At 40.5% G+C, this 25,303-nt stretch overlaps 1 protein-coding gene across 2 annotated transcripts in view; it reads right to left on the bottom strand.

Annotated features, from left to right (window-relative positions):
* Positions 1-25,303, bottom strand: part of RP2 (RP2 activator of ARL3 GTPase) — a 38,157-nt gene that overhangs the window by 10,171 nt on the left and 2,683 nt on the right. For both annotated transcript variants that reach the window (XM_080652581.1, XM_080652582.1), the window contains exons 2-3: positions 15,402-16,067; positions 9,034-9,148 (exon numbers count right to left, since the gene is read on the bottom strand). In XM_080652581.1, the coding sequence (XP_080508707.1) occupies positions 9,034-9,148; positions 15,402-16,067 (781 nt within the window). The remainder of the gene's footprint in view (positions 1-9,033; positions 9,149-15,401; positions 16,068-25,303) is intronic.

The following is a 25,303-nucleotide window of genomic DNA, read 5'->3' on the forward strand; positions in this document are numbered from 1 at the left end:
CCCCATACGAGCCAGAGAGAGAGAGAGAGAGAGAGAGAGAGAGAGAGAGAGAGAGAGGGGAATATTGATTGGTTGCCTCCCTATACGAGCCAGACTTGCAACTTGGGTATGTGCCCTGATCGGGAATCAAACCTGCAACCTTTTGGTTGGTGGGACGACGATGATCCAACCAATTGAGCCATACCAGCCAGGGTGGACTATCACATTTTTAAGTGTTGTGAATAGTCTGGTTTTTCTAGTTTTCATTCATCTATAAAAACCATTAAAAGCCCACCCATTTAGCAGTACAAAAAGCAGTTGACAAATGACAAAAAAGATCAAAAGCAATTCAAGACAACGTAAGTAAGTTTTTTGCCAGGCAGCCAGCCTTACTTCCAACTCTCCTACTTACCAGCCAAGTTCTGGGCCACCAATAATGAAGCTAAGCCAAGTAGGAATTGAGGTCAGGCACCAAAAGTAATGACTATGTGAAATACTGTATATTTCTTGAGTGAGCCTTAAAACTACATTCTAGACTAGATCCAATGACCAAGCGTTCATTTTTTTTAAATTTCTGAAAATATTTATGCTTCCTCTCCCATACATTAATTTATAAACTTTTAAACCACCTGTACTTTAATTTCTGGATTTAAATGTAGCATTTGTACTACCCAGTGTCAAACTGTTGGCAAACATTGCCACAAGTCAGCCAAGCAAAATATGCCCTTCAATTCAATTAATATTTGTTCAGCTATCACTGTATTTTTAATAGATTTGCTTTTTATCTCCTACAGTGATGGAGAAGTCCTGACCCCCATGAAATTACACATTTCTTGAAAAGACACACACACCATTAAACAAATACAGAACAACAGAGAATGATGAAGTACTAAGTAATGAAATGCTAAGGTGAATGTAGGCATGTGCCACAGGGCAAGGTACATGAATGAGGAAAAAGATCCCACTAGATAACTAAAATAACTGAGGACCTGTGATTTAATATAGGCAAAAATACAGAAAAGGTAGGCTGTATCGATAGTCAACTATACAATTAGATACAGAGAACAAATTAAATTGTGGGCTTTTTAGCATCACAGAGTGTAGATCAAGACAGGTGCTGAGTAAAGAAAAGGAGGTAACTCAGAAAAATGGACAATTCTGTGTCTGAGGCAAGAAATGGGTAAGATCAACCGGGAATATCTTGTTGAGCCAAAAAGCAATGAAGCTATCAAAGGCCAATGGGGTTGTATCAAGAGGACACAGGAGCCAGCTTGAAGGAGCTCCCAATGGCCAAAGATGAGCCTCAGTGAAATCAGAAGGAATAATGACTGCAATTTATTAAAACATACTGAATATATAAAAATTCATGAGCTACTAATGATATTTAGAAAAGAGAGAAACAAAGAAAACTCATTGGATACTACTATAGGTTGCTAGGACACCAAATTATTACTTTGAAAATTGATGCTTATTTTCCCTTTATTTATTCTGCTTTTCTGATATGAAGCATATTTCAAATTAACCAAACAGTTCTGTTGTACAAGAAGTTCTGTTAACATCCATTATTAAATATAGAGGTAGTGACATGATTAGAAAATGATCATTTTGCAACTCATAATAAAATAATTTAATCAGGCAACAATCATCAATGTTTTTAGCATCCCACAGGGAAGAGTGATAAGAAACTTCAATAAGAAGATTGTCACCAGCTGAACTTAATCAATTCTAGTATCACTAAACGTGCCCTCTCATGTAATGATATAGGAAACAGTACCACCTGTGAAATATTCTTGCCCAAAAGAACCCCTAAATGTGAGTATAAACAAGGCTTTGATCTAACTTACAGTCTACAAGAACTGTAGAGGAACAAATTAAACAAACCCAGGCACACTATAGGACAATTGACCACGTTTCTTTTATAAGACAAAAAAAAGGGAGGGGGGGGGGAGACACCTGTTTCTTGTTAAGAGCGATACAAAAAAATGACATATAGTGGGACAATTTTAAATCTGGATCACATTAACTATAAAAATACATAAAGAACCCAGCCGACATGGCTCAGTGGATGAGCGTTGACCTATGAACCAGGAGGTAACAGTTTGATTCTCGGTCAGGGCACATGCCTGGGTTGGGGGCTTGATCCCCAGTAGGTGGTGTGCAGGAGACAGCTGATCAATGATTCTCTCTCATCATTGATGTTTCTCTCTCTCTCTCTCTCTCTCTCTCTCTCTCTCTCTGAAATCAATAAAAGTATATTAAAGAATACATAAAGAATGTTTTTAGACAATTAGGGAAATTTGGATATGGACTGGTTATTAGATGAGATTAAGAAATTGTTAATCATGATTGATGTCACAATATATTGTGATTACTTAAGAAAACACCTGTTTTTAATTTTGTTTTGTTTAAGAAGACACACACTAATATGTAGGGGTGAAATGACAAGACATTAAAATTTGATTAAAATATTTCAGCAAAAAAAGGAGGATATAAATTATTTTTTCAAGAATGGCAAAAAGTTGATAAAACAGGATGGGTTCACATGAGGCACTGTACTCTGTACTTCTGAATAGAGATAGTACATTTGTAAATTTGCAAAAGGGCTTAAAAAGCATTTTAAACAAAATAAACACTGAGAAAAGAAAAAGTTGATAATAAATGCAGTGTTTCCAGTTTTGCAGAAAGAGAAAAGTTTGAATTAAGGTAGAATACAGTATTCTTTTAGTCAGGATCAGTACAAGGATATACAGTAGATATATTTTTAAAAGTCAGACATTTATTACTGAAAGTTCCTACATTCTCCAAAGACAACATAATGCAGAATTCAGAAATCCAATTTTGGTAGAATTATCCAAGAGTAAAACTTGGTTGATATTTTTTGAATAGAATATTATGAGCTACTGGCAAGCAACCTAATAATTTGTCAACAAACTCACTAACAAAAAAGGTAGACAAGTGCATCAATTTTGATTAATATGTATGGACAATCCTAAACTAAAAAAACTACAAATGCTGACAATGTACTTTTTAAGAAGTCCTATTTGTCTATCTAATAATGATGACTAACTACAATTACAGTGTTTATTTCAAACTGAACTATGAGGTCAACAGGGATCATTAGTCATGCTTTTAGTGTTTTAATGTGAACGTCTTGTCAAATAGTTCGCAGAAGCTTGAAATCTAAATATTTGAACTGTCAAAAAGATTGTGAGACTTTGAAGTAAACAAAAAAGATTCCTGAATGCCCTATCTAATAAACTCTTCTGTGTAATCTAACATGACCTTGGAACAAGCCACTACCATGTCTCAATTAGATTACAGCAACAGCCTCCAGATGGCTCTCTGCTTCTTCCTTAGAGCAAGCAGAATGATAAAAGTTATATTTTAAAGGGACCATGACATACTTCTGCTCTAAAGCCTCCAGTAAAATATTATCTATATTTTTATTATTTTTAATTCTTTTAAAAATAATTGACAGTTTAAATAACATTAACAGTGTATTAGATATTTGTAGCATATGCAACAGTAAGATATGTAATAATGATACAGGGATGGGAGGAAAGATTTGAGTATATAATGTTATTAGGACCTTATATACTATAGGTAAAGTGGTATAATATTACTATAAGGTGGACTCAAATATGTATATTGTAAAACCTAAGGCAACCATTATATAAAAGGTATAAACAATAAGTCAGTAGAGGAGATAAAATGGAGTTATAAAAAAACGGCCAGCCGAAACCGGTTTGGCTCAGTGGATAGAGCATCGGCCTGCGGACTGAAGGGTCCCGGGTTCGATTCCGGTCAAGAGCATGTACCTTGGTTGCAGGCACATCCCCAGTGGGAGGTGTGCAGGAGGCAGCTGATCGATGTTTCTCTCTCATTGAAATTTCTAACTCTCTATCCCTCTCCCTTCCTCTCTGTAGAATATCAATAAAATATATTAAAAAAAAAACAAAAACGGCCAATTAAACAAAAAGACGTAAAAAGAAACAAAGAACAAATGGAACAGAAAGCAGCTAGCAAGATGGTAGATGTCAATCCAACTATATCAATCCCTTTCAATGCGAATGGTCTAAATACACCAGTTAAAAGTTAAGAGATTGTCAGAAAGGATTAAAAAGCAAGAACCAACTATATGCAGTCTACAAAAAATTCACTTAGGGTATATAGACTTCGATAAGTTAAAAGAAAAGGGATAGCCCTAGCCGGCTTGGCTCAGTGGATAGAGCATCAGCTTGTGGATTGAAGGGTCCCAGGTTTGATTCCGGCCAAGGGCACATGCCTAGGTTGCAGGCTCGATCCCCAGTAGGGGGCGTGCAGGAGGCAGCCGATCGGTGGGTCTCTCTCATCATTGATGTTTCTGTCTCTCTTTCCTTCTCCCTTCCTTTCTGAAATCAATAAAGAAATATATTTTTTAAAAAGGGATTAAGATCCTATATAATAAAATCCTAATATGCTAAGTGTCTGGTTGTCTGTTCAACCAATCAAAGTGTAATATGCTAATGATATGCTAAGGCTGCTCAAATGCATGCACTGACCACCATGGGGAGACAGCCGACCGGTTGACCAGTTGCTATGACATGCACTGACCACCAGGGGACAGACGCTCCAACTGGTAGGTTAGCTTGCTGCTGGAGTCTGGCCAATTGGGACTAAACAAGACAGCCTGGACTTACCCTGGAGCCCTCCTGTGGTCCCTCCCCGGCTGGCCAACCTCCTGCGTCTCTCCCCAGCCCCGATCATGCACCAGTGGGGTCCCTCAGCCTGCCCTGTGCCCTCTCACAATCCAGGACCCCTTGGGGGATGTCAGAGAGCTGGTTTTGGCCTGATCCCTCAGGCCAGGCTGAGGGATCCCACTGGTGCACAAATTCGTGCACTGGGCCTCTAGTATATGATGAAACACTAACAACCAAACAAAAGCTGGAGTAGCTATATATCAGGCAAAGTAGATTTCAGAACAAGGAAGATTATCAGAGACAAAAAGGGACATTACATAATCATAAAGGACTCTCCAAGAAGACATAACAATCCTAAATGTGTATGCAGCTAACAACAAAGTTTCACAGCAAAACCTGATAGGATCTGAAAAGAGAAATGGACAAATCCACAATGATAGTTGAAGAGTTTGACACTCCTCTCTCTTTAATTCATAGAACAAGTAAGCAGAAAATCAGTAAGGATATACACTGAGTGGCCAGATTATTATGATCTCTGAACGCATAATAATCTAGCCACTGAGTGTATATCCTATATAATAAAAGGCTAATATGCAAATTGACCAGGAGTTCGACCAGCAGGCAGGCTGGCCAACCACCCATGTCCCCTCCCCCTGGCCAGGCTGGCCGGACCCCACCCATGCACGAATTCATGCACCAGGCCTCTAATATATATATGTGTGTGTGTATATATATATATATATACACACACACACACACACACACACACACACACACACACTGAGTGGCCAGATTATTATGCGTTCAGAGATCATAATAATCTGGCCACTCAGTGTAGATGACCTGAATAGCACTATCAACCAAATTGACCTAGTGGGTCTCTATAGAACATTTTACCGAACAGAAGCAGATTATATATTCTTCTCACCATGTATATAGAATATTTGCCAAGATACACTATAATCTGTACCACAAAACAAACCTTAAGTAAAGAAAATAGAAATTATACAATGTGTATTTTCAGACCATAATAACATTAATCTACAAATCTATTACAGAAACACATCTGGACAATCTCCAAATGTTTAGAAATTAAACAATATACTTCTAAATAATCCACGGATTAACTGAAAAGTCTCAAGGGAAACTAAAAAATATTCTGAACTACATCGTGGGTAGGGGGGTCAATATACTTTTTCTATAAAGGATCAGGTAGGAAATCAACAAAACAATCCTATATAATAAAACCCTAATATGCAAATCAACTGAAGAGTGGAACAACCGGTTGCTATGATGTGAACTGACCACCAGGGGGCAGACGCTCAATGCAGGAGCTGCCCCCTGTTGGTCAGTGCGCTCCCACAGGGGGAGCACTGCTCAGCCAGAAGCTGGGCTCACAGCTGGCAAGCGCAGCCGTGGTGGCGGGAGCCTCTATTGCCTCCGTGGCAGTCAGGCATCCCTCGAGGGATCCTGGACTGAGAGGGCGCAGGCCGGGCTGAGGGACTCCCCCCCCCCCCGACGGGTGCATGAATTTCGTGCACCAGGCCTCTAGTATCCTATATAACAAAGAGGGAATATGCTAATTGACCATCACTCCATCACAAAGATGGCTGCACCCACAGCTGAGGCCAAGTTCCCATAAGGAGCCTTAATGAGCAATCAGCAGGAACCTGAGGCTACGCCCTCCCCCGTTCCGTGGGGCTTGACAGGGGACCTCAGGCCATGTCCCTCACCCAGCAGGGCTTGACAGGGGATCTCAGGCTGCGCCCCCCCACCCGGCAGGGCTTGACAGGGGACCTCAGGCTGGGCCCCCCACTCAGCAGGGCTTGACAGGGGACCTCAAGGTGCTCTTTCCATCCTGGTTCTGGGCTAGGGGACCTCAGGCTTCTCCCCCCCACTAGGTGGGGCTTGACAGGGAACTTCAGGCCACGCCCCCCACCCCAGCACCAGGCTGGGGGACCTCAGACCGCATCCCCCGCCCGGCAGGGCTTGACAGGGGACCTCAGGCTGCGCCCCCTGCCCCAGCACCAGGCCAGGGGACCTGAGGCTGAGCCCCCCTGCCTGGCTGGGCTTGACAGGGGACCTCAGGCCAGGCCCCCCACCCAGCGAGGCTTGACAGGGGACCTCACGGTGCACCCCCAGTGATGGGTCGGGGGAACTCAGACTGCACCCCCGCCCAGCGGGGCTTGACGGGGGACCTGAGGCTGCGCCCTCCCCCGCCCCGGTGCTGGGCCAGGGGACTTGAGGCTGCACCCCCCCCGCCTGGCAGGGCTTGACGGGGAACCTCAGGCCATGCCCCCCACCCAGCGGGGCTTGATGGAGGACCTCAAGGCATGCCCTCCGCCCAGGTCTGGGCTGGGGGACCTCAGGCCACATCCCCATCCTGGCGCTGGGCCAGGGGACCTGAGGCTATGCCTCCTGCCTGGCAGGGCTTGACAAGGGTGGGACTGGCCGGGTCTGGATCTAGTCCAGCCATGGGCAAACTACGGCCCGTGGGCTGTTCTATCCGGCCCGCGGAGCCGAAAGAGCGGAGGGTTCTCTTGCTCTCCCCTCTGCTCCTTTACTTTGAATTTATATTAGTTCACACAAACACTCCACCCATGCTTTTGTTCCGGCCCTCCGGTCCAGTTTAAGAACCCATTGTGGCCCTTGAGTCAAAAAGTTTGCCCACCCCTGATCTAGCCCAATGGGGGGGGGGGGCGGTGCGCCAGCTGGGTCTGAGTCTCACACGATTTTGAGGTGCATGTGGGTGGGTGGGGACTTGACTCTGGGTCCTGTGGTGAGCCCCAGACTCTGACAGGAGGAAGGTTTTCATATACATTTTACTAATTTTCTTTCATCTCTGACACTTCTATTATAGAGAAAGGGCAAATAGCAATATTAAATTATTTCCTCTAATTAACCCCCTTTTAATGTGCACAAATTTCGTGCACCGGGTCACTAGTATACAATAATGAGTGTGGCTGTGCTCCAAATAAAACTTCATTTATGAAACATACAGGAGGCCATATTTTGCCAAACCCTGAATTAAATGAAAATATATCCTATCAAAATTTGCAGGATGCTTAAAGCAGTGCTTAAAGGAAAATGTTTAACAGGAAATACATATACAGTTGATCCTCATTATTTGTGAATTCTTGATTTGTGAATCTGCTTACCTGGAAAGATTGATTTGTAACCCCAAAATCAATACTTATAGTTTTTTCATGGTCATTTGTGGACACACACAGAGTGGCAAAAAAAAAGTTGCCTGACATGCATGGTCCCAGGTGAAAATGAACAAAGTGATGCTCTGCCTTCTTGTTTCAGCATCATTCCGTAAACAGGTGTCCTTTTCATAGTCTATTTAGTGCCACATTTTCCACATTTTGTTCTTTTTGTTGTGATTTTGCTATTTTAAATGGCCCACAAATAATAGTGCTGAAGTGCTGTATAATGTTCCTAAGCTTAGAAAGACTGTGTATGTCTTACAGAGAAAATAGCTGTTAGGGAAGCTTCATTCAGGCCTGAGTTATAGTGCTGTTGGCTCTAAGTTCAATGCTAATGAATCAATAATACATACTAAAAAGGTGTCTTTAAACAGACACACATACAATAAGGTTATATATTGGTTTGCTTTATCATATACTACACGTGCATGTGCACACACACTTCGATTTTGTTTTGCTGAGCCATTTGAAAATAGCAGATACCACAACACATTAGCATGCATCGCCTACATAACCACTATACCGTTATCATACTTAAGGGCCTTAAGCAAACAATGTTCCCATCTCAAAGAAAAAGAGTACTCTGTCCTCCAGAATCAGCACACCTTCAATACATATAGGCAGACAGCAACCCTTCAGAAGGGCACCCTAACTCTAGGTCCTCTGTTTGCAGACATATTTTCAATATCTGAAATGTATTGGTAGCATTTGCCCGCTGGGGAAAACAATCCTATTTTTGCATGGGAAGTTAATCAATCATATCAACTACATAAAATACTATACCATTTTATTTATATTTCTTACTTTTTATGTATGGTCAAAGCACATTGAAGGCAGAAAGAATCCTTATCAAGTGCTTTGTAATTCTGGACAGTATAATAATACAACAGTAATAAAATAATAAAAAATAATAAAACACAGAATAAATGTGATTTTCCAGAACTAAGGCAATAGAATAGGAAAAAAAAGTTAATGTCTGATTTCTAATTATCATATAGGTTTTTTTGAATGATGTGAAATTCTGACATTTCTGAATAGTAGTAGGAAAAAAACACAGAACAAGTGAGAAAGAGAAGGCAATGTAAGAGAAAAGCTAAAGGCCAGAGTAAACCAAATCAGCATCTCAAGAGGATAACACAAAAGTGTACCAATCAGCCAGAAGGTACCTTTGTTCAGAAGTTGAAGGAATTCAGGTGCTCTTTCCCGAAAAACCCTCTGAGCATCCTCAGCTTTCATGGATACTTCCTTTGTCTGAATCAGGAAAAAACCTAAATGAACCATCTGTGGAAAACAGAATTTCACTTAGATTTTAAAATGACCTTCTGAGATTAAAACAATATTTCCTAGTACAGTTCTGTATAAAACATGACACAGTATGATGAGTTTTGTTTTAGTTATAACTCTAATTTGGGGTGTTTGCTATAACAGGTTTTCACATATACAATATTCCTTCTTCCAGATGGGTGGTTCTGCTTAAGAACTGATACACAATGCCTACTGCTAAGATTAAGGATCAAACAAATGTGAATGATCCCTCAAAATTTTAAATATAATTAAAATTTTTTTGACTGAAATGAATAGATGGAAACCTTAGTTTTGTGCTGATGAAAGGAGAATGGTTAAGTAAATTATGGTGTATTGACATGATAAAATACCATAGTTCATTAAACATAACAAATAAATGGGGAAAAGCGTATATCACAATGTTAATTTTTAAAAACATGATACATATTTATAGAGTATAGCACAATAATGACAGATTATATTTATGGAGTACTTACTCTGTACCAGGAATTTTATTCACTTTAGGTACTATTATTATCCTCATTTTACAGATAAGAAAACTAAGGCACAGAGTGGTTAAGAAACCTGCCCAAGATCACACAACTATTAAGTAACAGAGTTATGATTAAAACCCAATTAATTGAGCCCAGCTGGTGTGGCTCAGTGGTTGAGCATTGGCCCATAAACTAGGAGGTCAAGGTTCAATTCCTGGTCAAGGCACACGCCCAGGTTGCAGGTTCAATCCCCAGTAGTGGGCATGCAGGAGGCAGCCGATCAATGATTCTCTCTCATCATTGATGTTTCTCTCTCTCTCCCCCTCTCCCTTCTTCTCTCTGAAATAAAAACATATAATTTTAAAAAATCCAATTACTCAAATACTATGCAGCTGTATAAAAGAAGAATCTCTTATTCTTTGCGACAGTATGGATGGACCTGGAGTTGATTATGCTAAGTGAAATAAGCCATCAGAGAAAGACAAATATCACATGATATCACTTATTTGTGGAATCTAATGAACAAAATAAATTGACCAACAAACTAAGTCCTGAGGCATGGAGGCATGGAACAGACTGACATATCTGGGGGAGTGGGGAGCGGGAAGAGGTTAAGCAAAGAACTTACATACTTGTATGCTAAGTCCATGGACACAAATAATAGTGTGGTGAAGGCCTGGAGGGGGGTTATATGGGCTGGGTGGAGGGAGGTAAAGCAGGGGAAAATTGGGACATCTATAATATTGTCAACAATAAAAACACATATATATTTAAAAACCAATTAATCTGATTACAGACTAAATAAAAAATTATTCTTAAAAAGACTATTCAAAGTATAGTACATTATGATTTTTAAACTTATTTCTACTCTTTATTTCTATAGTTTTCCACAATAAGTACATATTAATTTTTAAAATAATTATTAGTTTTTAAAATGCAAAGTCATTCAACCACTTCAGTTTTTAGCAAAGTGTACTGGGTTTTTAATAAGAGTAACATATATGCTCAATAAAGAACATTTGAAAAAAAATAGAAACATCAACCAAGATGCACACTCAAAGATGTCACTGCCATATTGGCATACTTCCTTTTACCCTCCTAGTTTACTTTACCCCATTACAGAAATAATACACGTTCACTGCAAGATCCATAGAACTACAAAGAAAGAAAATACCCTTTGCTTAATTCACTTCCTAAGAATAACCATAACTGTTAATGTTTTAGTATCTATAACTTTTGAGACTTATCTACTTAAAATAGATCAGATACTTATGTAATCTACAACTTTTTCACATACTTAACTATGAACATTTTCCAGCTATTCTATAAAATCAGTTTTAATGATTCCTAGTATTTCATCCTATGACTACATTATTCCCATTCCATCAAATAGGACTCAAACTCAAATTATTTTTCACAGCCCTCAATGCTAACTCAGAAAAAAAATTAAAAAGTAGCAGAAAATTATACGGACATCACTGCCAGGTGATGACTGCAATGTCACTTAAAATATTAGAAACAATCCTACATCCGTTTCTAATTTTCTAGACTGCTCGTTACCTCTCATTTTATAGTCAGACACATAAACTGACAAAAGTAAGATGACCAATTCAAAATACCGTTACCTAAAAACAGATAATGAACTCTGAAACATGATTTCACTGTAAATACTTGAAGAGACTCTTTTTCATGAAAATTATTTTACTTTTAGAGACTTGAAAATAGTGGTAACTCCCCAACTTGAATTATGCAACACTTCTCAACAATTCAAATTAGATTTATTCTAATTTATCCTGTGCATATCTGTGATCTAAGTAACAGCCAGCAAAAATCTGATTTTTAGATGAGAAAACCAAGGCCCAGTACTTCTCTTGACTCCCTATGGAAGGTGCTTTTTGCTTTACCCAGCTTTTCTGGACCCTCTCAAGTTTTATATTCTTTTTTTAAAATATATTTTATTGCTTTTTTACAGAAAGGAAGGGAGAAGGATAGAGAGTTAGAAACATCGATGAGAGAGAAACATCAATCAGCTGCCTCCTGCACACCTCCTACTGGGGATGTGCCCGCAACCAAGGTATGTGCCCTTGACCGGAATCGAACCTGGGACCTTTCAGTCCGCAAGCCGATGCTCTATCCACTGAGCCAAACTGATTAGGACAACCCTCTCAAGTTTTATACTTCCTATCTAAAAAAAAAACAAACCCCAAAACCATTATGTCATGTTTAATTTGTAGAAATAAGTGAAACAAAATTATGTGATACTCCTAGGGTTTAACAAAACCAGAGTTAGCAATCACAGTCCAGTCTAAGACTGTTCTAAGATATTTGTGTTATAACACAAAAAAGACTCGTTTTACTTTTTCCATCTCAGAATTAACTAGCTTCTACAGATACTTTCCTAAGAACTTGAGCTTAATTAAAAAAAATGCAATCTCTTAAGTCACTGGTTTTCAGCACGTTTTGATACCCTCTTCACATGTACTTGGCATTTCCTTCTTTTTATTCCTTAATTTTGTGGTTTCAGAATTAGGTAGGACAGCTAGCCAAAAAAGTCCCAGGGTTTTTCCTTCTAGGATGGATGACAATATCTGTCTTGACTTGTACTTTTGGTCACATTCCTGCTCCACCAGGCATTTAGCAACTTTTCTTTACAACTGAGATGGCATAGTAGCATCAGGCTTAAGGGTTAAGATGCAGCCTCCAATGCCACATTACCTGGACTTAAGTAATGGCTCTGCATTTACCACATGAGTGACTGTTTTGCAAGTTATGTATCCTCTCTCTAGCTCATTTCCCTTATCTGTAAAAAAAGGAACCATGACACCTATTTCACAGGTTATTATGAATTAAGTGAGTTAACCCACTTACAACAGTGCCCAATATATAGTAAACACTATACATATAAATGTTAGCTATTATCATTATTATTAGATGTGTTTGTTTTAAATTATTTTGTATTCCAGAAGGATATCTAAAGAACCTCACTGGTCATATTGCTTTCGAGGGCACACAACACTGTCATTTTACACATCAGATACAAAGGTTAAGAACACCTGATGACTCATGAAGACTGTTTGTTTTGAGGGCTTTCTAAAAAATATTTTTATGGATTTTAGAGAGAGGGAGGGGAGGGATGGAGAGCGAGAAACAGATTGACTGCCTCCTGCACACTCCCCACTGGGGAGCCCACAACCCAGGCATGTGCCCTGACTGGGAATCGAACTGTGACCTCCTGGCTCATGGGCTGACAATCACTGAGCCACACTGGCCAGGCTTGAAGGCTTTTTTATTTAAACATACTATATATATATATATATATATATATATATATATATAAAAGCCTAAGTGACCATTAAGACCAAATGACCAGAACGACTGGAACAACTGGTTGCTATGACGCGCACTGACCACCAGGGGACAGACACTCAGCACAGGAGCTGCACCCTGGTGGTCAGTGCATTCCCACAGCAGGAGCGCTGCTCAGCTGACTGATCCATCCTGGTGGCCCACCAGCCCAGTGGCAGCCACTCACTCCCTCAGTAGTCCTGCAGGTCCAATATCTGGAGAATGGGCCAGGCACTGATGGACCAGCGCCGCAGGCACGATCCCGACAATGCCACTGGCCGCCTGGAAGTCGGCCTTGGGCACCACAGCCGCTTCCCCTCCCAAGACACTCCACAAGGAAGAAAAAATATAAAAGTGGCCACCAGGTGGCTCCCGACAATTGGTGCGAATGTCAGCGGGACATGTCCGATCCAGATCCCAGGCTGGTAAGGGCGTCTCACCACCCGCCCAGAGGGCTAATCGCATCCCGGCCCCCATTACCCCTTTCGGGACCCCACCCATACATGAATTCATGCACCAGGCCTCTAGTACTATATATTCTTTATGTCCACTCATCGTTACCTACCAAAAAGGAATTTAACCTGAATAATTACACCTTTTGAAAACTATATGTAGATTAAAAAAATTGCTATATATTATAATGAAAAGATTTTCCTCTCAGATGTTGGATTAACATGTTATTAGATAACTCAAAGGCTAGAAACATTTTTTCTATATCTTACCAGATTCATAGTATGTTTTCATCAGATTGGTATAATAAAAAAATGAAATATCAAAGTCTTAAAATTATACTCTGGCTTCTGTTGTTTTGAAAACTAGACCTGATATACTTTGTAGATTTCAGATATGAGTTTTCTACATTGTACACTGTATATCTACAAAAGGTAGTCATTTTTAGTGGTGTTTTTTTTTCCCTAAAATTGTTCCTCTTAACATAACTGTTACAACTCTTTAAAAGTCTAATCAAAAGAGATTTGCTGAGATTTCCATTCACTTCTCCATTCCTGGAAGTTTGACTTTTTAAATTCAAACAGACTCCTCCTGAAGAATGTCTGATGAATGGATAATCAGATATACTGCTGCTGCCTCCCTACGGGAGCACCTATCAACACGGGAACTACTGCTTCTGGAGCCCCTAACGGTACCTCTACAGCCCCAGTTATATTTCAAGTGGAAGCTGCTACCCAAAGAACCTTTCTCTATCCACAAACTCACGAAAAGCCCCTGTTCATGAGCCCATGACCTCTGCTATCCCAGCTCCCACCTCATTCTTCTGCACCAATCTCTCCTTCATGGCAATAGGGCAAAGGACAAAAAGGAAAGTAATGTAAAGGTTGCTCTCATGGTCACAACAGGCTCCAAAAGTTATATTCCTAAATGTCTTTCCTACTTCCTGACCAATTAAAACTCCAAGTAAATTTCCCCACTAAATAATTATAAAAGGTCAAGCTTTACTATGCAATACTACACTTTGTGAACTTCCGTGGAAATCATTTATTATAAAGAATGGAAGTTCTTTGAGGGCAGAGAATTTTATCAAGGTATCTCCAACCCCAGCATATACTATATTTTAACAGCTCTAAGTTGCCATCAATTGTAAGATGCATTTCAGATAACAAAAATGTACAAAAACAAATGGGCATCCTATAATCAATGAAATACAGTAACAGAGTAACTCGCATGTAATAAGTGCTCAATAAATGCTTACTGAATGGAATTAAATTTTTAAAAATTTTCTTTGGGAAAGTATTTTGAGGCCTAAACATTCAGCTTACAGATAAATCTGTAGGGGACAAAAGACTATAACTTAAGGATTATCTGTATTTCTTTTTTTTATTTTTTTAAAAAAAAATTTTTTTTTTTTAAATATATTTTATTGATTTTTCACAGAGAGGAAGGAAGAGGGATAGAGAGTTAGAAACATCGATGAGAGAGAAACATCGATCAGCTGCCTCCTGCACACCTCCCACCGGGGATGTGCCCGCAACCAAGTCACGTGCCCTTGACCGGAATCGAACCTGGGACCTTTCAGTCCGCAGGCTGACGCTCTATCCACTGAGCCAAACCGGTTTTGGCTGTATTTCTTTTTTTTAAAAATATATTTTATTGATATTTTACAGAGAGAAAGGGAGAGGGATAGAGAGCTAGAAACATCGATGAGAGAGAAACATTGATCAGCTGCCTCCTGCACACCTCCCACTGGGGATGTGCCCGCAACCAAGGTACATGCCCTTGACCGGAATCGAACCCGGGACCCTTCAGTCCACAGGCCGATGCTCTATCCACTGAGCCAAACCGGTTTCGGTGATTATCTGTATTTCTAATAGCCAAGTTGAAAAGAATGAAAGTTCTCTGGAAAGTGGTGTGTTGCTAACCAGGTGTACGTTCATCTCTCTTCTCTCTCTCCTTACCTCATCAATTAGTTTCATGGCATTTGCGATAGTATAATCACCAGCAAATAATACCACTAGGCATGATTCATCACTGTTCTTCTGTCTCTGACCCTGGGTTACAGGAACGATACTTCTATTGGCTTCTGCGGAAATGCGGACAGCTTGGAGCTCATTGGTAGTAGGTAGAGGAACGTAGTTGTGAATAACAGCATTTTCTGGAAGAAGGCTCCAGTTGAGTTCTCCAGACACAGGTGTAAAGTCATGGATATTACTCCAGTTATTATTGAAGATACTTAGCCCTGCATCTTTGAACTGGAAAGCTAATTCAGGGTAGTACCATTGAAAACAGCCGAACTTGATATTTGTGGAAGACTCAATAATGGGTTGAGTGGCACAGCACAAAAAGACTTCCAGCTTTCTACAGTCCCGCACACGAAACTGTTGGCAGGCTAGTGCGCACTTGCAATCTCTGCAATTGCGGAAAAACACACTGCCTTTCACAGGTCCCAGAAAAATGATGCAGTTAGTACAGTCATCAATAGTAATTGTAGCAGAGTGATCAAAAATATAGATGTTACAGCTCTCACAGTCTTGAATGAGAAACTGTTGTCCTGCCACCTTCCCAGGTAAGCGACCCACTGTTTCATTCTTCAGTCCACTGAACATGTAGTCTTTTGGATCAACCTGCGGGGACAAAACACAGACCTTGAGTATTATTAACATTATTCAATAAACTAGAGGCCCGGTGCATGAAATTCATGCACTGGGGGCGGGGAGGGGAGTCCCTCAGCCCGGCCTGTGCCCTCTCACAGTTCTGGAGCCCTCAGGGGATGTCTGATGCGGGGAGCAGGCTAAGCTGGCAGTCGGACTTCCTTGGTGCTGCCGTGGAGGCATGAGAGGCTCCTGCCACTGCAGCTGCACTTACCAGCCATGAGCCTGGCTCAGGGCTTCTGGCTGAGCAGTACACCCCCTGTGGGAGCACACCGACCACCAGGGGGCAGCTCCTACATTGAGCGTCTGCCCTCTGGTGTTCAGTGTGCATCATCTCTATTGGTCAGTGTGTGTCATAGTGACCGGTCGTTCTGCAGTTCGGTCGATTTGCATATTAGCCTTTTATTATATAGGCTATTAATTGTCTATTGGGTGCCAGGCACAATTCTTAGTGCTGAAATAATACTTCCTACTCTCACTGACTGTAGCATAGTTAGAAAAATGAATAGAACAATTTTTTTTCGAAAGGCATGAGGGAAAAACAGGAGGAAACATAGATAAAGGAAGACTCAAGGGACATATCAACCAATGTGTGGGCAGTATTTGGATCCTGTTTCAACATACCAACTGTAAAAACACTTTTGAAACAACTGAAGAAATTCTCACACACACAGAATACTGGATAATATTAAGGAATATTTCAGCTCTGACCTTTTTCTTTAATATATTTTTTTAAAAATTGATTTCAGAGAGGGAGAGAGGGATAGAAACATCAATGATGAGAGAGAATCACTGATCAGCTGCCTCCTTCATGCCCCCTACTGGGGATCGAGCCCAAAACCCAGGCATGTGCCCTGACCATGAGTTGACTTCAAACACTGAGCCACACCGGCCAGCCTGACCCTTTTTCTTTTTCTGATGCTTTACTTTTAAAACTTCTGCTTCTTCAAAAATTTCTGAAATTGCAAGTACACCCAAATTGAAATATATTTCTCTATCCTTCCATAAATTGATGAATGGGTCTTCGTTTCTAAAACCTGATTGATTTCTGCAATATACTCCAGAAAATGGAAGAACCTGAAGGTACAGGTTTGAGTCAAACATTTGAGTTACTAGAGGCCCAGCGTGTGAAATTCGTGCGCGGGTACGTTGCCTAGGCCTGGCCTGCGATCAGGGCCATCTTCCCCAGCTGCCCGAAGCTGGCCCCGCCCCCACTGCCACCCACCCCCGGTTCCCTGTTCACCATTGGGTGATCGGTGCCTGACAGCCGGGGTAAGGAACCAAGAGGTCGGCTGTGCCTGCCTGCTCGCCGGCCCCACCCCACCATGGGTGGCCATCAGGCGATCAGAGCCTGCCGGCTGGGGAAAGGGACCAAGAGGTGGTCAGTGCACCTCATAGTGACTGGTTCAGTGGTCGTTCTGCCGTTAGGGTCAATTTACATATTACCTTTTTATTATATAGGATTCCTACAATGTAATTTTTCAAATGCCACCATTTCTACTGTTAGATACTCTAATCTAAAGCTCACATAATTTTATAAACAGTATGCCTGGAATCAGTCAGATTACTTCTTAAAAGTTTAACTGGCCTATCAAAATATAGTCACTAAAAGGCCATTTTTCCAAATTACTTTTGAATCTACTTGCACTGTCTTACCTCTTTGTGGGTATATAAATTTTATGCAAAACTAGTCATGCACCAAAAACGGGCTCCCATAGATACAGTATTAAAAATCCAATAATTTAATCACTGTAATCATTAGCAAACTATCTTAAAGTTATTTACTCAATATTGCACAATAAATATGGTACTTGTCCAGTTTTACCTAATGTATTAGAAGGAACACTGGTCTGTAGCATGAGGATGTATTAATCTTTGACACCAGACACTTGATCTACTGGCATCTTGATCTTAGACTTCCCAACCTCTAGAACTTTGAAAAAATTTTCTGTTGTTTAAGCCACCCAATCTATGGTATTTTGTTTTAGAATCCCAAGCCGACTAAGTGTGGCTGCCATAGCAAAATAACACAGACTAGGTAACTCAGATAACAAAAATTTATTTCCCACATTTTTTGGGGCTGGGAAGTCCAAGATCAAGGTACCATCAGGGTTGGTTTCTGGTAAGGGCTTTCTTCCTGGCTTGAAGATGACTGCCTTCCTCCTATATCCTCACATGGCCTTTCCTTGGTGGGTACAGGGCAAGTTCTCTAATGTCTCTTCTTATAAGGACACTAATCCTATCAGATCAGGACCCCACCCTTAGGACCTCATTTAACCTTAATTACTTCCTCATCTCCAAATGCAGTCACCCTGGGAGTTAGGATTTCTACATATGAATTGGGAGGGTGGGGGGAGAAACATTCAGACCATAAAACATTCAGTCTAATGCTGAGGAGTTTAATGTAATTTACTATTCTTCTAAGAATTTTCTTTGGACACCTCAGTTCTCCTTGTTCATGGAGAGAAATTAATCCTATAGCTAAAGAATTCTATAGTATAAAATTATCTGGACTCTCAATATGGTCTATGAAGAAGAAATTTAGCACTTACATTGCTGTACTTTTTGAACAATTATTCAAAGTTCTTTAAAATAAAAGTAATAAACAACCTTAAGCTTAGTAGCATAATGTTGCAAAAGTTACTAGTTCTCAAATAAAGTGCCTAAAATCACAAACATGGAAAGTCCATGTTTTAAACTACCTTTTCACAAGAGCCACTTATGAAGTAGGTTAGTTTAGGCTGTATTTCTTACTATGATCTGTAAAAGGTGATGAATATACTTTCAAAATCAGAGAAATGTTTCAGGAGTTGGAATTCACCTGATACAGCTACTAAACTAAGTTAAACATTATTTCCCTAACAGAAGACAAAAGTGAACATTTTAATCTTTTACTGAGTGGTGATATAAAATTTTCATTGAAATTCATCTCACAGTCAAACTTCCATAATGATGATATGAGATAAAATAATGGAATTTGTTAACTTCAATGGAAATCCAGTCAGGATAGAAGTTCAAAATAAGACCCAGGAGTATAAGAAACACTATATAGGTTCCAGCCACCATTCTGAGTGCTTTATAATTATTCACTCAATCCTCATAAAAATCCCTATGAGGGTTGTGTACTATAATTATCTCTGTTTTATAGATGATAAAATTGAGGCCTCCAGAGGCTAAATAACTTGCCCAAGGTCATGGGGTAAATGCTTGAGCTCAGTCTTAGACCTAGGCAGTCCGGCTCCTAAGTACACAACCATATTCAAACAGAAACCAGTATTTACTAGGTATATAAATCAATGGCACAGAATAGAGAGTTCAAAAATAGACTTACATATTTATTGACAAAGGTGCAAAGGCAATTCAACAGAGAAAGAATAGCCTTTTTAACAATTGGTGCTGGAACAACTGGACAGCTATCTGTAAAAATTAAAAAGTATCTTCCATACCTTGCACCATATATAATAATTAACTCAGAATGGATCATAGGACCTACACATAAAACCAAAAACTGTAAAATTTCTAGCAGAAAACAGAGGCGAAAATTTTTTTGTAATCTTAGGTAAAGATTTCCTAGATGTGAAACCAAAAACACAATCCAGAAAGGAAAAAATTTATAATTGGACTTTTATCAAATTGAAAACTTATGTTCTTCAAAAGACACTGTTAAGACAAATCACTAACTGGGAAAATTTTTGCAAATTTTTATATGACAAGGGACTTGTATCTAGGATATATTAAAAAAAAATCTCAAAACTCAACAAAAAGAGAACAAAAAACCCAGTAAAAATGGTAAAGATTTTAATAAACACTTCACCAAAGGAAATATATGGATGGCAAACAAGTACATGGAAAAATGCTCAAAATCACTAGTCATTGGGAAATGCAAATTAAACCACAAAGGCAAATTAAACTAGATTCCTATTAGAATGGCTAAAAGTTTTTTAAAAACAGAACATACCAAGTGCAAATGAGGAAGAGCAACTGGATCTCTCATACATTGCTGATGGGAATGCAAAATGGCACAGCCACTTCGGAAACTAGTTTGGCAGTTTCTAATAAAAGTTTAATATACAATTTCCATATGACTCAGCAATCAATCCCACTTCTAGGTATTCACCCAAGTGAAATGAAAACTATGTTCTTTCAAAAACCTGTATGCAAAGGTTTATGGTAGCTTTATTTATAGGTACTAAAATTGGAAACAACCCAAATGTCCTTCAATTGGTGAATGGATAAATAAACATGGTACCATCCATACAGTGAAATACTACTCAGATATAAAAAAGGAACTCCTGATACATGCATGAATCTTAAACTATCATGCTAAGTGAAAGAAGCCAGACTCAAAAGGGTATCTATAATAATAAAAGCATAATATGCTAATTAGACTGGACGTCCTTCCAGATGACCTTCTGGACGAAGCCATGGCAGCAAGGGCCGAGGCAGAGGCCCCCGGCCGGCACAGCGGACAGGGGCCGAGGCAGTGGGGGCCTCTGCAGTGGCCGAACCCCTTGCACAAATTTTGTGCATCAGGCCTCTAGTATATTATATGATTCCATTTATATGATACTAGAGGCCCGGTGCATGAGACTCATGCATGGGAGGGTCCCCTCAGCCCAGCCTGCACCCTCTCCAATCTGCCCCCTGCCACCGCCTCGCTTTCCCTCCCTCTTCCTTCTATGCTGTCTTTAGTCTTCACTCCCCATTTACGTATGCAAATTAACCTCCATCTTTGTTGGGTTAATTTGCATACTCGCTCTGATTGGCTGGTGGGCGTAGCAGAGTGATGGTTAATTTGCATGTTTCTCTTTTATTAGTGTAGACTAGCGGCCCGATGCATGAAGATTCGTGCAAGAATGGTCCTTCCTTACCCTGGCTGCCAGCACTGCCTTCGCTCTGGCTGGAGCCACCTTTTCGCTCCAGCCCAGAGCTGCCTTTGTGCCTTTCCACACTGCCCAGAGGCCCGGAGCAGCTGGGGGTGGTGCGGAACGCCTGCGTCCTGCCCAGCCCCCAGCCACTCGGCGCCTGTGTGTGCAAATTAATGGCTATCTTTGTTGGGTTAATTTGCATACTCAGTCCTGATTGGCTGGTGGGTGTCATGAAGGTACAGTCAATTAGCATGTTACTCTTTTATTAGTGTAGATTAGCTCACATGTTACTAAACACAAAATAGAATTATAAAATTTTAGAATTGAAAAGGATTCTCCACTATCAACTAATCTAACCTTAATTTAATTTTATATCTTATCACATTCCCTTTGTTCACCAGATTTGCCTGAATGCTTCTAGCAATGCTTACCTCCCCTCATGAGATGCTCAAAGAATTAGAGAACTGAAAGGAATCTTAGGAAAATGGGGGCTAGAAAAGCTAAATTGCTTTATCAGTAAGGTGAAGTGCAGTGCAGAATACAAGTTCCACACACTTTCTACTCCCTGTGCTTTTCCCCTTTATCAAAATTTTATATGAGTGAAGAAATCATAATGCTGCTGGTGGAAATATAAAATCATACCGACACTTTGAAAAACAGTTTGGCCTAGCTGGAGTGGCTCAGTTGATTGAGCGTTGTCCTGTGCACCGAAAGGCCATGGGTTTGATTTCCAGTCAAGGGCACCTACCTGAGCTTCAGATTCCATCCCCAACCCCAGTTGGGGCATGTTGGGGAGGCAACCTATTGATGTGTCTCTCTCACATTGATGTTTCTCTCTTCCTCTCTCTCCCTCCCTCCCTTCCACTCTTTCTGAAAATCAATGGAAAAAACATCCTTGGATGAGGATTAACAACAACAACAAAATAATAAAATAAAAAGGTAGAAACAACCTGAATGCCTATCAACTGATCAATGGATAAATGCATAAAATATCTATTCTATAGAATGCTATTCAGCAATAAAAAGGAATAAAGTACTGATACATGCTACAATATGATGATCTCAAAAACATGCTAATTGAAAGAAGCCAGTATCAAAATACCACATATTGTATTATTCCATTTATAAATGTTCAAAGCAGGCAAAGCTACAGAGATAAAAAGTAAAAGTGTGGTTTACAGAGGCTGGAGAGAAGGGGAGTGGGTATGGGTTTCTTTTGTGAGGGATAAAAATGTTCTAAAATTACATCATAGTGATGCTAACATAACCCTGTGAACTTATTAAAATAATGAATTTTAATACACTTTAAATGAGTGCAATGTATGGTATATGAGTTACATATCTCTCAATAAAGCTATTTTAAAATGAATAAACAAAGAACTATTTATTTCCTTTAAAAAAACACACAACTTTATGTAAAGGATTTAAAGTAATTAACAAATTCTCTGACACTCCTCCCATCAAGAGGTCTTCTCCCCTTGGATGTGGGTGGCCATTTATGGTAGAAATAGCTTCACTTAAGAGGCCAGGTAGAAAAAGCCATGCAGCTTCTACCAGTTTCTCTTTAGGACACTTGCCCCTGAAGCCCAGCCATCAAGCTGTGCGGAAGCCTGGGGTACCTGAGGAGGCCCCTCGCCCTCAGCCCCAGCTGAGCTCCCAGCTGAAAGCCAGCATCAACTTGCTAGCCAGCTCTGTGATTAAGCCATATTGAAAGCAGATCTCCCAGTCCCTAGTCAAGCTGCCCCAGCTGATGCCACATAGAGCAGAGAGCCAACCCTAATAAGTCCTACACAAATTGCAGAGTTGTGAAAAAATAAGTACTTGCCATTATTCTAAGCCATTAAGTTTCGAGTGGTTTGGTACACAGCAATGGATAACCAGAATACTTAAAAGGCTAAAAACAGCATCTAGCCCCCCACTCAATGCAGTCACTTCTTTCTGATCTGAATGTTTCACTAACATTGAGGTCAGTTCCTCAAAAAGCCACACTTCCACTGATGAACAACTCAGGGAATTATGAACTGCCTTATGTTAAGACCAATTCTGTCCTTCCCCACCTCTGGTCTATTTCTATCCTCAGGGGTAACCATTACTGTCTAATCCAGCCGTGGGCAAACTTCGGCCTGCGGGCCGGATCCGGCCCGTTCAGCTGTTCTATCCGGCCCGCGGAGCCGAAAGAGCGGAGGGTTCTCTTGTTCTCCCTTCCGCTCCTTTACTTTGAATTTATATTAGTTCACACAAACACTCCATCCATGCTTTTGTTCCGGCCCTCCGGTCCAGTTTAAGAACCCATTGTGGCCCTCGAGTCAAAAAGTTTGCCCACCCCTGGTCTAATCCCTCTTCCTAAGAACAGGCCTTTATTAAATAGTAGAGAAATCTTTAGCACTGTCCCATGTGATAGCCAAGGAACAGGAAATGCACAAATTGGCTGCTTTATCCAAAGTTCCATAACAGACACTGAATAAAAAAATGCAGTTACTTGAATCTCTGGTATAAGGCTTTTGTTTAGTATTATCCTATCCTATATAATAAAAGGCCAATATGCAAATCGACTGAACGGCGGAACCACCGGTCACTATGATGTGCACTGACCACCAGGGGGCAGAAGCTCAATGCAGGAGCTGCCCCCTGGTGGTCAGTGTGCTCCCACAGGGGGAGTGCAGCTCAGCCAGAAGCCCTGAGCTGGGGAGCGGGCCTAAACCGTCAGTTGGACATCCCTTGGGGGCTCCTGGACTGCAAGAGGGTGCAGGCCAGGATGAGGGACTGCCCCCCCCCCCCCGGACCCTGAGTGCACTAATTTCATGCACTGGGCCTCTAGTTCCTATAGAATATGAGACAGATGTAATGGATACCAGATGTGCTGTCCATACTCAAAATCACAATTTTCATACTTATGCCATCATTTCTATCATCTAGAACAGCCGTGGTCAAACTACGGCCCGGGGGCCGGATCCGGCCCGTTCGGCTGTTCTATCCGGCCTGCGGAGCCGAAAGAGCAGAGGGTTCTCTTGCTCTCCCCTCCGCCCCTTTACCAGCAGCAGTGTTAACATGGCAACATCGGGAAACACGGCCACAGCTCCTTCTTCTGAGTGGGCGGATTTATATCCCCATTCAGTAGAAGGAACAACCTCTCCATCTTCCAGAGGCTCCTTGTAATGCCCGCGGACTCGTCCCCCGACATCACCCTGGGAATGCGGAGACACGTTATCGTGGTGATGTAGGGAGACACGCCCCTGGAGAGCACAGTATCAGAGCATTAGCTAAAAAGGAGACCAACAACACTGTTCCCACTGAAGTTGATGTTTTAAAGACCAAAAACCTTTCAACCCAGTCTACATGGCCATCTACATCTACGTCCCGGGCATCATTTGGAAGTTGCACTAAAGAAAATGTTTAATTTACTGTTTACACATTTTGTTCTTTTCTATTTGTTTTAGTTTTAAATTATTTTATTATATTTAAGTTTAATTTGAAAGGCTTTTGTACCTTTCCTTTGTTAGGCAATTTTATTTTGCCTTTGCCATCTTCAATATAAGGTATGTTATTGTGCTCTGATTCCTCCATTTTTTGAAGTTTCAAATTATAATAATTAGTGTTTACATTCTTCTTGTTAAAATGTTTGAAATGAATAAAACTATTGAAATAAAAAAAAAAGACCGTACCCTTTTATGTAATGATGTTTACTTTGAATTTATATTAGTTCACACAAACACTCCATCCATGCTTTTGTTCCGGCCCTCCGGTCCAGTTTAAGAACCCATGGTGGCCCTCGAGTCAAAAAGTTTGCCCACCCCTGATCTAGGAGGAGTATTGGTATGACTAACTGGAAAATGAAGACTACTTTTCTGTATCACTCCACTCCTCTTCCCTCTGGTTGTACTAAAAGATTTCAACTCAAAAAAGCTAGTCAGCTCTTCAAGGGCAGGGGTAATTCTTCTAATTTTGATTCTTCCTTGGTATTTGAGTACATATACATATTGAATAATTTGCATCGCTATGGGAGGCAGCATACAGATAACAAGGATAAAAGCATCTCTTTCCAAAAGATTTAAACACATCTTACAATCCAAAAATATTTCTCACTATGTCAATGTAGTAACTGTACAGTTTTTTCCCCGAAGTCAGCAGCAATAGAAAATGAACTTCTTACACTCTTGATTACAGTGTCACCATGACAACACTTAGTCCACAAACATTCTTTCTAATTGAGACCATTTCTCCTAGCTCCAGTCCCCTAAGACTGGCCCAATTACACAACTCAAAACCCGAAACCCAGAGGGTGCCTCCCAATAAAGATACTCTGATTACACAACGTAAGGAAAATGTTAAACATGCTTTTTC

This window comes from Plecotus auritus, assembly GCF_963455305.1.
Source record: "Plecotus auritus genome assembly, chromosome: X".
Taxonomy (NCBI): Eukaryota; Metazoa; Chordata; class Mammalia; order Chiroptera; family Vespertilionidae; genus Plecotus; species Plecotus auritus.